General features: G+C 39.4%; 1 protein-coding gene across 2 annotated transcripts in view; it reads left to right on the forward strand.

Moving 5' to 3' along the window:
- Positions 1–15,863, forward strand: part of NEK7 (NIMA related kinase 7) — a 138,803-nt gene that overhangs the window by 74,251 nt on the left and 48,689 nt on the right. For both annotated transcript variants that reach the window (XM_040985409.1, XM_040985410.1), the window contains exon 3: positions 7,291–7,431. In XM_040985409.1, coding sequence (XP_040841343.1) covers positions 7,291–7,431 — 141 coding nt within the window. The remainder of the gene's footprint in view (positions 1–7,290; positions 7,432–15,863) is intronic.

Consider the following 15,863-nt stretch of genomic DNA (forward strand, 5'->3'; position numbering starts at 1 on the left):
GATTTCTTAGTTGTACTTTGTGAATTGAATATTTATTTTATGTTTCTAATATCTGGCAATACGTTTATAACATGCCCTGTTCATACATAAATTAAAATACCTCGATGACTTAAATTAATGAGCGAACACAGAATGCAATGCAATTCATTTATTGAAGAGTTGTATGTATTTTGTAGTTAGGCTTATACTTATGTTGTCCATGTTACTGTTTTGAAAATTTTGATTCAACTTAAAAATACTCATGTGGAGGATATAGTTACTCTTAGTAATTTTAGAAGGCATTGTGGGCTGACGTAGCCTCTCCTTCTCTTAGTTTTGTTTTTCATGAGAGCTTATAGTTTCAACTCCACAGACTTATGGTCTCTGTACCAGTTAGTCTGATCTTCAGCTTGTGTATTTTCTGTGTTATTTTAAGCATATTTAAACTAGGTAACCAACTTGTATCCAAATATGGTTTTAATATTAAATATCCTCTTCCAATAATTATTCTCATCATTTAGGATAGAGTGACTGTAGTAGATATGTTGTGTTGGCATAGGAATGGTCTTACAGACAACGATACGGATGAATATTCTCTCTCAAAGGTGTATTTATTTTTATTTGAAAGGCAGATTTTTACAGAGAGAAAAGATGCAGACATAGAAAGGTCTTCCATCTATAGTAGTTCACTCCGCAAATTGCCACAGTAATTAGAACTGTGCTGATCCAAAGCCAGAACCAGGAGCTTCCTTGGGGGTCTCCCAGCTGTCTGCAGGATCCCAAGAACTGGGCCCTCCTCTGCTGCTTTCCCAGGCTTTACGGAGGGAGCTGGAGCAGAAATGGAGCAGAAGGGATTCAAACTGGTACCATAGGGTTGCTGGTGCCACACTCAGAGACAGCCTCATACACTGCTGTGCTGACCCCTTCTCTTTCTTCTTAATGTTTTATTTTTTTTTTTGAGGTGCCATATTTGCAGTTTATATTATACTCAAGCTTAATGGGCCTACTAAATAAAGAATTCATCAAATAAAAAATAAAAAGATGGACCTGGCACAGTAGCCTAGTGGCTAAAGTCCTCGCCTTTACCGGATGCACTGGGATCCCATCTAGGCAATGGTTCTAATCCCGACAGCCCTGCTTCCTATCCAGCTCCCTGCTTGTGATCTGGGAAGGCATTTGGGAACAGCCAAAAGCCTTGCGACCCTGCATGCACATGGGAGAGCTGAAAGAAGCACTGCGCTCCTGGCTTCAGATTGTCTCAGCTCCAGCTGTTGTGGTCACTTGGGAAGTGAATCATCGGATGGAAAATCTTCCTCTCTGTTTCTCCTTCTCTCTGTATATCTGACTTTGTGTTAAAAAAAATAATAGATAAGCAAACAAACATACAAACAAATAAAAAGATCGCAGCCTAACAAGAAAATAAGCAAAGGTTATCGACATCAAATGCAATGATGTTTAACTTGACTCATATACTGATTTTACAGTAGTCATAAAATTATTAAAACTAAAATTTTCATGCTTGTTGGATGGTCCCAGTGTGAAGACTGAACAAAGAAATGGGTAATGTTTGCGACTTTTGTTTAAGTATGCCACTGGTATATGTGAAGGCTAATAGCAGATAGATACAGACTCCAGTTTCCACTCAGAGAAAGAGGAACTAGAAAATAAAATTGAGGCAGAGGTTAAAAACAATTTGAGTCTTGAAAACTAGAAGTAGCAATAGTCCTGTCCTGAGACTGAGGTTCTGGAAAGCAGTGTCTGCTGGAGTGGCTGAAGTGGGGAGATATTAAGTGACAGTTGAGCACCTGTTACGTGGTTGTATCCTAGAAGCTTCCGACTTGTTATCTAACTCAGACAGTTCTTTGAAATAGACTTACCCATCTTACACAAGTAGGAGAGAGTTTGGACTAGGTTGCTCATCTCAGAATGATGATCAGCAACAGAACTACGGTTTGAGCTCAGGCCTAGCTGAGTAACGAGAGAACTGGACCTTTTCTATTTAGGTGTAGAGGAACACAGGAGATTCTTTTGTAAAACGATGCATAGGTCAGACTTTGGAGCAAGACTGATCTGAGGTGTATTGTCAGTGCTTGTGCTGTGGCTGTAACCGGCGTGATGGAAGTGCCCTGGAGACAGAAGCAGTCACCTTGCTTTGCAGGACTGGTGTTCTTACCACTGCTTGTCCTGCTTCTCTACCATATAATCTGGGAGTCTATTGACAATTGTAGATACATGCTATGCAATGAAAGCCTTTTCTGTTCATTAAGTTCTTTAAAGTTAGTAGTCAGTCTGAGGGAGTAAACCTATGTGCTTCCTGCTCTGTTTTCTAAACAGTCACTGGTAATCAACTCCAAATTATTGTGTAGGACAGAGAGAATACATGGCACAAAGTATTTAATAAAAATGGACTGAGTGCTTGAAAAAAAAGTTCTTTAAAGTACATTCACTTAGGTAGTAGATGTTTATTTATTGCATTCTTCATACCATCTATATACAAAAGTGACAAAAATTCTGGCACAGGACCCCAAGTTGGTACAACTTCTTATAGTAATGAATGACAGCTGTCCGTGCTGTGGCAGTGCAGAGGCAGAAACTAGTGAAGCTGCCCAAGTGAATGTGGGCTGATTTCTTATAGGAGGGAGCAGCAGCAGTGAACCTCAACGATGATCTAGAGCTTGCGGGTGTGAACAGAGGTATCTGGGTGGTTGGGCACACACAGAGGCTGTGCTGTGGTGAGGACCAACACTCATGTGCACATGGACCAACAAGTGGTGGTACTGCTGGATGGGGTCCACGCTGCTTGCAGAAGTGGCTTCAGCTGCATTGTGTTGAGGCGAGCCATCATCACTCTCATTTTATAGAGGAAAAAACAAAGGGAGTCTGCACTTTGAGGAGAGTTGGAGGTCCTGCAAGTGACTCATCTCAAATTCAAAAGCTGTTTGTATAGCTTAGAAAACCACCCTGGTCACTAAGGTTCAGTTTACACTCTAATTGAGAGCAGGAAACACCAATGTCAGTGACTTTGCTTGGTTTATATTTCATGGTAGGTTGACTCCCATTGCTTTTCCAAGTTATTTTATTTTCTGTGTAATCCCAAATGATAAACAAAAAAGCAAGTGTAAAGAATTAGACATCATTCAAAAAGGAGAGTATAACTTTTTCCTAAAAATAAACCTTTTCTTGAATGGGAACATGTTTAATGATGTTATTTGTTATTCAAAATGCCTAATATAGTGTGACCAGCAGCTGGCTCTAACTCATAAGAATGAAGTACGGCAATGAATACAATCTAATGTAATTGTTACTGAAGTGGGTATTTTACCTGCTTGCTGATCTCTTGATGAAACTCTCATTCTGCACACGCTTATTTTGATCCCAGTTGCACTGTGGCAACGAGAGCCAGGGGTAGTTGGAGATGTGCAGCTATGCTCCTTCTCATGTCAGCTCTCCACATCGACACTGGGTGACAGGACACGGCAGCAGATGAGACAAGCTGTCACTCACCCACACTGCCCTTTGAAGAAAGGCCATGGGGGGAAAAAGGTGCCGCAAATGGGCTGTGAAGTTTACATACACTGCCCACTGTTAAACAGATTACGTCTAATGAAGTGTCTAATGCTCAGGCCATATCAACCTAATCCTTGGTGGCAGTTCATCCCTCAACTGCCAAAAAACACCGCCCTCTGGCCCTCTCTCACCACTCTGGCCGCCTGGCACAGGGAGGTGCCCAGTCTTAATAAACCAAGACAGTGTGTGATCTGACATGCAAATGTAGGTCATTGCATATGTAAATGTGTGATTACAAACCTGCACGCCAAAACACATTAGTGAGACTTTGCTCTCAGCATGCGGTTGTCACACTGTCTTAGCAGTTCACGCTAATATTTGTCAAGTTATTGTGCAGACAGAAGATGGAATTCCCAGTCAAATTTAAACTGCGTGGATTGTGTGATAGCGTTCCCAGTGATAAAGCTGTATTTTACTGCTAATATTGACAAGACTTCATTGAGAGAAGGGACAATCCCTATTTGTGGAAGAGGAAAGAAAGTTGTTTCTTAGGGGTTGTAGAGTATGCTAGTGTATCCATCTAAAGAAATTCTTATAAAATCATAGGCAATTAAAACTACTTTAAAAAGAAACCGGTATTTTTAAGACGCTTTAAAATTATTAATATTCATTGGGTATATCTAAAAGCTGACTGCTTTGTGAGTTTGTTTTATATGCTGAATGTCATTTTGTCCCTAACACATTTGCAAATATGTTTACATCAGAAAGAACTCCTCTTTGGAAGGCGTGGAATAGCAAGTTATCTCCGTTGGTCTGAAGTTTCATTTTGTTTCCATGCTTTTTATGATGGTGTACTTTTACACTTTCACTTTTCATATTTTTTAATCAAAATTGTTGAAATTGAGTGTAGTCATACCTGTGGATCATCATGGAAAGTTCCGTGAGGTTGGCTCATCTTGTGGGTGGCTTTGACTAGTCACACGGCAGGATAGCTTTGGCTACACTTAATCAATTAGACTAGATTTAGTTTGCTAACATCTACATGATAACATTAGCATTAAATTTGTGTTAGATGGCAAATAAAGTTCTAATGTATGGTGTCTGTTAATGCTGCAGGCTCCAAAAAGGCTGTTTCTGTTATCGTAATTATTGCTACTGTTTCTATCTCATTATCATAACAATTTCCTAATGTTCTCATATTTGTGAGACATAAAATTTTTCATGTTATGTTGTATACTTTAAAAGAAGAATAGTATTTTTCTTGACAATATTTTGAATTTTCAGAAGAATAAAAGCCTATGTGTAAGAATCTAAATTACAGTAGGATTTTTCTTTCTGAGAAATATTGGGTTTTATTTATAGTTAATAAATAGAACTTAACACGTTTTGTGGCATGATTGATGTGGTGAAACTACATAAAATGTGCAGGTAGTTAATGTGTAAGGTAGTGCTCATATATCAAGATACACTTCTGCATCAGATGAGGTGACAGCGTCATTGGCCTTAAGAAGGGTCTGTTGGAAGTCCCACGAGTTCAGGTTGAATGTTATGTGTTTATGTTCCAGTGCTGCCTTTGAAAGCATTAACAGGTGTTTAATATTCAGTTTCATTAGGATAATAGTGAAGCCTCATAACAATGTCATGTTTATCTGAAGTTGGCTCAGAGAGGAAACAGGGCTCACATGGCTAATAGGTGAGTGGTAAAAGGCATGGAAGAATGTAGTCGTCAATACTGTGGAAATCCTGAAAAGACCCTGGCATACTTAGCCAGAAAAGCAAAAACCCAAGGGTGTACAGTAGCTAACATGGACTATTTCTGTTACATTTTATATCAAAGGTGACACTAAAATGAGCACCTTCAGGGGCATAATGGTGAGCATTCGTGGAGTAAATGCTGTATTCCGAGGTCTGACTCTAGTGGACATTGCATTAGTGTGTACCCCATAACGGAATGACTAAGTGAGTGAATGAAGGCATTACCCAAGAAATGAACAAAAGAACTAGGACAGTGGATAAAATAAGTACATTGAATTTTGTCTCCTGATCAGATGAGCACTGTACGCACTGTTCTCAGTGCCAGTGAAAGCCTCTCCCAGTGCTTGTTCAGGTGGTTTGGGACAGAAAACACGTGTGCACTATCCCTGCCTGCTTTGTATCATGGTGCTTGGCAGAGTGCATGTGGCAAAAATGTTGGTAAAGCAAGTAGTTCCACCGGAACCATTCTTTGCAGAAATTAAGTAGCTCCTAGGAAGTTAAGAAGAGTGTCATGCATCGACTGACTGGTTGCACTAAATGAGTACAGAGGAAGTCTGCTTCAACCCGAAGATTATTTGAGCAAAATAGGGAAGAACTGTCAGGCAAACATTAGATTGAATGTGATGAGTTTACAGTTTGTGAACAAAAGTTACAGGGAGTTCATTTTTAGAAATATGTTTGTGTATAAAATCCGTGAGGCTTTTTATAGTATGTATTTTCCATGAAACTTTTAGAAGACACCTGAATATACATTAACACATTTTGAATAGTAGCGTTCTAGGTGTTAAGTAGTGGCACAGATGGGAGCAGAGCAGTGCTATAAAGTGTCCTTGTGATGAAAATGGTCTGTATTTTGACTCTATCGCCATGATGTACTGGTGATATTGACAGAACACTGGCAAAGGCTACATAGAATTTATTTTTTGCAATGACATGTGAACCTGTGGTTGTCTTGAAATAAAAAGCATAATTAGATTTAAAGACTAAAGAGGGAAACATGATTGATAATGTTGATAATGGTATGGATACAAGATTTGATAATTGCGAGTCATATTAACCCTGACTTCATTGGCCAAATTGAACTTGTAAAGACAAGTACTTCTCCAGTTTGCAGTTTGTGATAGCATATTCAATCTCCTTGTCCAAATATTATGCAAAAGCACAGAATGAACATTGAGCCCTTCCCCATCTTGTACCTGTCCATTTCTTATCCCCAGTGACATTCCCAGGGCTAATTTGGTCAAAACAGTGCTAAATTTTATGATTTAAAATTTTATTTATTTGAAAAGTAGAACAAAAAAGAAAAATGCATTATTTACTTGTTCACACTCTAATGCCTGCAGTAATAGGGCATTTTTATGTAAGATTTCAAAATCCTTTTCTTTCCTATAGAGTATCTCTCCCTCGATTTATTTTTCTTTCATGCTTTACTCTCTTGCATATTAAATATATGTATATTTCTATATAACAATACATACTTACATATAATTATACGTTATTTATAACTATATGTGGTTTTTATGTATTTGAAAATCAGAACTACATGAAGAGGAGAAGTAGGTGATGGTGTGTGATGGGGCATGTTTCTTCCTTTCACTGTTTCACTCTCATGGTTGTAACAGCAATGACTGTGCCAGAAGTGTCACCTGGGTTTCCCACATGGGTAGCAGGAGCCCAAACAGTTGGGCTATCTTCTGCTGCCTTTCTCAGGCCACCATCAAAGAGGTGGATTGGAAATGAAGTAACCAAATCTCAAACCAGCACCCTCATGGGATGTTGGCATTGCAAACAGTGGCTTCACATGCTGTGCCACATCACTAGCCCTGCGATGATATAGTTCATATCCATGGTGTGTGTTGTTTTTCTCACCCATTAGAATATAAGTTCCTCAGTGTTTAGAACAGTGGTGTGAATATATATTCAGCAAGTATTTGTTGAGTGAATAGATGTTGGCAAACTTACCATAGGTATCATTTGCTTATATAGACATGGTATGCAATTGTGTACGCATTTTCTGATGGAAAATTGTTCTGATATTTTTAATTACAGAAAGCCTTACGACCTGATATGGGCTATAATACATTAGCCAACTTTCGGATAGAGAAGAAAATTGGTCGTGGACAATTCAGTGAAGTTTATAGAGCAGCCTGTCTCTTGGATGGAGTACCAGTAGCTTTAAAAAAAGTACAGGTAAGATGGCTGTAATTCAGTATAAATTTGGACTATTTGAATAATGGATAGTTACAATAAGTAGTGTAAAATGTTTCTTGAATGATTTGGTAATGGCAATCTAACGTTGACAATATTTGGGAAGAATGACCGTTATGCTTCGAAGTCGGTGTGGACAGTACTCAGGCAACTGAAAATTCCCCTACCATATGACCCACAATCTCACTCCTGGGAATATATCCAAAAGAACTGATACACACACATTAGAAAGCAACATGCACCCCTATATTCATTGCAGTACAATCAACAATTACAAAAACATGGAAACCTTGATGCCCATTAAAGGAAGACTGCATAAAGAAACTGTGGTACATCTGCTCTATGGAATACTACTCAGCTATTAAAAAGAATGAAATTTTACCATTTGGTGCCAAATGGTCCCAGTTGGTGACCATTATGCTCAGTGCAATGAGCCAATCCCAAAAGGACAAATATCTTAGGTTCACTCTAATACTACACAACCTCCATCAAGAACACAAAACAAAAACTAAGGTAATCTCACAAACAAAGGATGTAATGGAGACCAGCGTACCAGGAATCAAATTCAGGCTACAGAATACATCTCTACAACTGAATCAAAGCAGACCCTCAACGAAACTTCTAAATATACCTTGACAACAGAAAATTAAACTTTCTAAAATTGCCTATGCGAATGGTGTCATGATTTACATAAAGAGCAAAAAGTTGGAGTCAAGACTTGATAGCCTGTTTCACTACAAAACACAGGAGACAATTGGGGAAAATTTATAAATGTCCTTTTTAATACTGTTTTTTTTTCTACATCTCATGGGTTCTGATATTTTTATTTTCATTTCTTAAATTTTTTCTTCACTTTTGTAGGTCATAGAGTAGCATTGCTTTCTTCAAGAAAAATTCTTGCATTCTGCGTAAATCAAAATAAATATTAAGGGTGGGGCCCGGCGCGGTGGCGCAAGTGGTTAAAGGTCCTTGCATTGCACGCCCGGGATCCCATATGGGCGCCAGTTCTAATCCTGGCAGCCCCGCTTCCCTTCCAGCTCCCTGCCTGTGGCCTGGGAAAGCAGTCGAGGACGGCCCAAAGCTTTGGGAACCTGCACCCGTATGGGAGACCCGGAAGAGGCTCCTGGCTTCGGATCGATCTTCCTCTCTGTCTCTCCTCTCTGTATATCTGCCTTTCCAATGAAAAAATAATAAAAATAAATCTTTAAAAAAAATATTAAGGGTGAAGTGAGTAGCAGTGTAAAAAATTACATAGAAAAAAGTTATGTAGAAAATATGCTTTGCAATGATAATGTAAAAAATGGAAGACATAAACTGTTTAATCTGATACAAATACGCACAGAAAACATTGGAAACAGAGAATCAAAGTTTTACAAACAGCACATCTAATTGATAATGTTATAAGCAATATAGAATTTTTTCTTCATTCTCTTTCTCACATTTTGCATATTACTTTTTTTTTTAAAGATTTATTTTTATTATTTTTTCATTGGAAAGGCGGATATACAGAGAGGAGAGACAGAGAGGAAGATCTTCCGTCCGATGATTCACTCCCCAAGTGAGCGCAACGGGCCGATACTATGCCAGTCCGAAGCCAGGAGCCTCTTCCGGGTCTCCCACGTGGGTGCAGGGTCCCAAAGCTTTGGGCCGTCCTCTACTGCTTTCCCAGGCCACAGGCAGTGAGCTGGAAGGGAAGCGGGGCTGCCGGGATTAGAACTGGCGCCCATATGGGATCCCGGGGGCGTGCAATGCAAGGACCTTTAACCACTGCGCCACCGCGCCGGGCCCTTGCATATTACTTTATATTCGAGGGAGAGGTAGCACCTGTTCTTTAATTAAAAAAAAAAAAACAAAAAAAAAGATTGAAACTAACTTCTGCTTTTAACATTTTTTCATGATTATTGTTTGAGATGCAGAATGTTGAGTTCTTTACCTCCTCGTTTTTTTGCCTGATGTTTCCACTGGCTAGGGCTGAGCCAGGGGGAAACCTGAGATTCTCAGAGGGGTGGCAGCCAGTTAGTTGCTATCACTACTGCCTCCCAAGGTGGGCGTTGGTGGAAAGCTGGAGTCAGGAGCTGGGATGAAAACTCAGGCATTGCGACGTGAAACATGAGTGTCTTGACTGGTAGACTAAATGCCTACTCCCTAACTTTTAAGATGATCTTTATTGATTAGGTAGTATTGCACACAGAGAGGAACAGATGCATAGAGATATGTTCCCTTCACTGGATCAATCTTCAAATGGTGATAATGAGCAGTGCTGGACCTGACCAAAACCAAGAGTCAGGAGCTAGGGGCTTCGTCTGGGTCTCCCACGTGGGCAACAGGAACCAAAGCAGTTGTACCTTCTTCCACTGCTTTTTCCAGGTGCATTAGCAGGGAGCTGGCTCAGAAATGGAGCAGCCAGCCAGCAGCTCATACGGAATGTCAGTGTCACAGGTAGTAGCTTTACTTGCTGCACCATAATGATCCCTTCCTCCTGCCCAGTCCCCAACCTCTGCCATACACACACTAGTTTGCAGTGTTAACATTGCTTTCAGTCTTTAAAAATCTGGCTGTTCTTGTTTACCTGCATTCAGCAAGGACTAGAGTGATTATAACAAAGCTGCACAACCCAGAATTGTTAAGATTTCTATGATATCTATGTTAAACAATTGTAGAAATGCTTCATATTTACAACCAATTTAAGCAAACGTTAAACATTTTTGACTTGGCTTTTTTACTCTGCTCCCTCAGAGGTAACCATGTCTTGAATTAAGTGTGTGTAGTTTCCTTTTTTTTTTTTAATATATAGTTTTCTCCTACATCTGTAGGAATTTCTAGAATAAAATATCTTTTTAAATTTTATAGAAATGAAACATGTTGTGTGTGCATTATGTACATTCAATAGTTACCTTCCAGTGCCTGCAGTTTGCTTTTGTAGATAATATATTTTAGCAGTTAATCTATGTCATTGCATGTGTGCTGACCTTTCACCTGACACATGGCACCCATTTGTTCTTGGTGGTCCCTGTGAAGGTTGCTTGCAATTGTTTCCTGTTATAAACAGTGTCCCTATGATATTCTGATAGGCCTTCCCCAGTACACGCTTACAAGGCTTTCTTGTTTTGTTTGTACCTGAGATGGAAATAATGAGCCACAGGGGATGCATGGCATGTCTACTACAAGTTAATGCCAAGTTGTTGGGTTTTTCCACCAGCAGTATATAAGAATTACAGTTGTCTCTCTTCCAATCTCCCTGTGACAGTGAATGTAGAATCCAGATACTACTGTTTGTGAAACTGATGACGTCTGGAGTGCTTATTAGCTTATACAAAAACCCTGGTTCATTTTAAAGGATATATTGGATTTCCTGTGTAGCTCTGAGCTTTGAGGGAAAATAGAGTAATTGAAAAGCCAAGAATGATACTGTCCCGACAATTAAATAATAAACCCTCTAGCATGGATCATGATTTCAATAAGAGCTCACAGAATGGAGGTGTTAGTTTGAGCCATTGGGTTGAGGCAGTTGGAACTTAAGCCAGGCTGTAAATGTGTGACCACATTGTCAAGAGCACTGGAGTTTGTCTAGCCAGCAAATAAGGATTCTCTATAGATTTTCATGTAGGATAATAATCTTCAAAAGTCTTGTTTCAAAACAAAATTACACACTCAGTATACAGAATGATAGCTGTGTACTACGATCAGTAGAAAAACTGATTTGGAGACCCCTGGGACCTTCTTGGATGCCCCTCTGCCTCCTTACTGATTCTGAGTGTAAAAAAGACAATTCAGGTCTGCCTTCTGTGATTATTGCTTAACTTGTGTAACTTTGTCAGTAAGGATACAAATCAAGAAAATAAAGTAAGAAATAAATAAGAGATGGCGGGGATTGGAGGAGGGCGGGCGCTCCTGTAGATCCCTTCCAGCACCATCCAGGTTATTTGCACTTGCCTATATTTTCTCTTGTTGATTGGAAATTTGAATGGGTAGGAATTGGCTTGCACACTTCTGTTTGTAAGATATCTTCCTTCTGTTGTACTGTGACAAACATCAACTTGCTATGGGAAGTGAATGTGTGTCCTTTTGTGTTATGCCATTCCTCAGTGCTTTATTAAATGTTGATATTATGCATTTTCTATTTCGAATATAGCAGTATTATTTATAAAGGCAGGAAGACACAGGAGGAGAGACAAAGTGAGACCTTTTATCCACACTCCAGGTGCTCACATCAGCTGGGATTGGGCAAGATCTAAGCAGGGAGCCAGGAACTTATCTCTTCCATGTGAATTTCAGGGACTCAAGTCTTTGAATCTTCACCTGATGCCACCGAGGGTGTCCATTAGTAGGAAACAGGAATTGGGACTGGAGCCAGAGCTTGACCCCAAGTATTCCCTTCTTATTCCCTTCTAGGAGGCCAGTGCTTGAAGGTGGCGCCTGTTGAGCCCTGACACCAGCCCCCTAAATGTTACTTTCTAGTTGAAATGATGTAAAATTAATTTTAGTTTCTCTAATTATGCAACCATTTCTTAAACCTTTTGGAAGACAAATATTTGTGCTTCAGGCCTGTATTACAATTGTGCTAAAATTGTAACCTTCCCTTCTACTTTTTAGAAAGTTTTTGTGTTTAGGCAATAAGATGCTGGTGGTAGACTTTGGAAATTTTCTGCTAGCTAAATGTGATTTCTGTGTAGACAGGCCCCTTTTGCTCACTCATCCTTTACTTCTTTAAATAGGGATAAATTCTGGAAGGGAAAAATCTTTGTCATTCATATAGGCAGGAAAAAAACCCCAGATATTTGTAAGCTGGAAGTAAAATCTATTCCTATTCTATGTGGAAGAGTAAGGAGTAAGAGAGATCCCCCGCTTCCTCTTCTGCCACAGCAGATGTGGGGAGTGTGTCTGTGGTCTTCAGACTGTTTGAAGACAGGGGTGGAAGTATTACAGGAGCAGCAGGCTAAAAGGGGCAGGGATGGGACAGTGCAGAGGCCCGACCCAGGCTGGAAGCAGAGGGAAGGGGCCTTGCCGCCTGGAGTGCAGAGGTGCCCCGCTGAGGGAGGTACCCCGCTGAGGGAGGTACCCCGCTGAGGGACGGCTGCCCCAGGGCTTCAAATGGCCAGACCTGGGAGAAAGGGCTTGTGATCTCTATACACGTGAGATGCAAGGCTTATTTAAAATGAAAGAAGCCAGGCTTGAGCGTAGGTATTTAAGTACTTTCTTTGCTTATATTTTAAGTGATTTTTCTTGTAACAGTTTGACACATGCCTTTTAAGGACAATTTGGTTAACTAACTCTAAGGCCTATTTCTCTTTTAAAATACCTAATGTTAACTTTTTCAACTTCAGTAATTGTGAGTAATGTTGGGAAAACCTGTAGATGACAGAGGAAAACTTTTAAAATGATGCAGAGAATCAAAAATATATGAGCCAGTATTTGCTTACTGCAACTTTGCTCTTACCAAGTGTAAAATATTTTAAAAAGCTGAAGAAACTTTGGTAGAGCTGAAAAAGACAACTTCTGAAGCCTTGCTTATCAATATTTTATGAAAAATATATTTATAGCATCCAGATTCTTCCCCTCCCTATACCTATTGGCTTTTCTAAGCTCATGAAATGACCCGGCAGCTTTGAGTCTGTGCCTGGGAATCACTTCATCTAAAAAGTCAGTGTTTACTTTAATCTTGATTACCTACTAGGAGAAAAAGAAAGACAAGATACATTTTCTAAATTGGGCCAGACGTCAGCTTTGCTGTAAATCTATCTTCAGTGCTTATTCTTTCTGGTGTTTTAGAACCAACTTCTGATATTATTGAAAATTCAGTAAAAATATAAATTGATTTATAATTCTAAATTGATTATAAGTTGAGTTACAGGCGCCATTGCTTTTAGCATTTTTCTACATTGATGTTTTGAATAAAGTGCATTTCTTAACGCTCTCATGCCCACCAGAAGGACACTGAACAATGGGAGCTTTAGTTAGTATGTGTCTCCAAGCTCATGATTGTGTCTGTTTTAATCACCAGTACCAACATTATTGAGTCTTCTGATTTTTTAAAGATGTCCTTCAAGATGTAAGATGCTTAAAATTGGGCCCAGTGTGATAGCCTAGTGGCTAAATCCTCACCTTGCATGTGCCGGATCTCAGATGGGCGCCAGTACATGTCCAGGCTGTTCCACTCCCTTTCCGGTTCCCTGCTTGTGGCCTGGGGAAACAGTAGAGGATGACCCAAAGCCTTGGCACACTGCACCCACGTGGGGGACCTGGAGGAGGTTCCTGGCTCCTGGCTTCGGAATGCCGATGAAGTAACTTGTGGAGTCAATTTGTGGACAGAGATCTTTCACTCTGTCTCTCCTTCTGTCTGGATAGCTGTCTTTCCAATAAAATAAATAAATCATTTAAAAAGATGCTTAAGTTTTGTGCCTGCCTGCATACTGAATTATCTCAAAGTCCCTCGCGACTAGTCGTTTCGTGGAATGGTGTTAGCACTCATGGTTTGAGTAGAATCTGCTATTTCTCTTCTCTGCATTTCCTTTTCTGTTGTTTGTTGAAAGGGAGAAACTTGATGTCTTCTAGCTTGGCTATTTTTTATAAACCATGAACTAAAATATGATTCTGTGTTTTTTCAAATTTGCAACAGTATGCAGTACTCAGTCATTCTACATTAAAACTTGCAAAACATAAAATCAGTGTTGGAAGTTTTCATTAGAGATAGTAGAGCCCAAATACCTTGAAGACGACAAAAAAAAAAAGAAAATCATTTTTCCTATAATGTTAGATAACAATACATATTGTCTAGTTTATGAACTACTTTCATTAGACCAAAAAAGGAAAAAAAAAGTGTTTGTGCTAGAAATGGAAAATATTGAATAAAAATGCCTAAATACTGAATGGCAGTGAGTTTGTAGATTTTTTTTTGGTTTTTACATTTTTATTTAATATCTTCATTGACTTTTTATTTTTTAATGGAGGACAAACTAGAAATATGCATTTTTGTATGTTACAAATGCTATCCAGCAGTTACCTTTCCTAAGCTGTAATTTTAGATGCATTAGATATCAGTTCTTCCCTGTAACTCTTGGAAGTTTGGGTCTGATGTTACCTCCTGCCCACATGGGGATTTCTTGTGTAGATTTCTGATGCCACACTTGCACACACACACATTTAGTATATCTACTTGGTTGTATATGCGTTAGACTTCATGGCAGCCTGGGCCAATGGAGAAAACACCGCCCAATGTCCTGGTTCTGATGTGTTCTGAGCCTCTGTATGAGTTTCAGGCCTCTGTAAATTGGAGCCAGTACTGCCTATGTTACACAAATGCAGTAAAGACTGTCTCAGCTTGTGAAAAGATGTTCAGTCATTCCAGATGAGAATTGCTTCGTTGTGGCACTTACAAGTTCTGCATCTACTCCTCCTGGACCAAACTGGCCAAAGGAATCAGGAAGACTTGACCAAATTGTCTCAAAATGTGACTGAGGCTTTGAAAAATTAGTAGTGCTGGCTACAGTGATGAAATTACTATTTTTTATTTTCCACAGCTTTAGAGCTTAGAATTTTCTTCTTTTGAAGACTTGTGAAATATCCTTTTGAATGTACTTTAATGTAGTTCAGTGCTTTTCAACATTAGATGTACATTGCTCAACCTCCCTTGCTTTCTCCAAGGAGGCTTTCAAATATTGTTACTTTAAATTATTTTTCCCAAGAAATGTCATTGCTGTGTGTGTAGCACATCTGTTTACATATGGCCTATGTTCTTTATAATTAGGAAGAGAAGAAGCAGTTTTCGTCCCTTTAGAGTGATTCAACCCCAACAAGAATCACTACTTCCCCTTTTGAGCATGAGGTTGACTGCTCAGAGCTCATGTTGTGGTGAATAATTCTGAGTATACATTCTGATGTTCTGTTGGTCAGCTGTGTGACCTTTGTCAGTCTGTTAAGCTTTTTTTTAGTTACTGTGTTTTAAAACTTGGGATGCAAACACAGAGAGATGGAGACAGATTACAAGCTCCCACCCACTGCTTTCCTCTCCTGCCTGGGAGCTGGGAACTCAGGTTGGGCCTCCTAGTTGAGCCATCACCTACTGCCTCTCAAAGTGTGTATTAGCATTCAACTACTCAGCAGTGGAACTGTGAAGTAAACCCATGTGCTTCAGTATGGGGTAAGGAGGCCCAGCTGGTATCCACTGCGATGCTAAATACTCACCCCTGCTAAACTTTCTAAACTCCCTTGTCTTCTTCTGGAGATGGGAATACTAGCATCATCCTCATAAGGACTGAACAAAAATAGATATGGTAATTGGTGCAGCATATTTAGTATATATTTATGATTCAATGTGGACTAATTTTATTATTGATCAGAACTTCCATTTTCTTCACTTGAATTTAAGAACAGAGAATCAAGATACATGTAGCTATTCTCTTTCTCTCTTTTTAAAA

This window comes from Ochotona curzoniae, unplaced genomic scaffold (genome assembly GCF_017591425.1).
Source record: "Ochotona curzoniae isolate NIBS_2020 unplaced genomic scaffold, NIBS_Ocur_1.0 contig_430, whole genome shotgun sequence".
In the NCBI taxonomy this organism is placed as follows: domain Eukaryota; kingdom Metazoa; phylum Chordata; class Mammalia; order Lagomorpha; family Ochotonidae; genus Ochotona; species Ochotona curzoniae.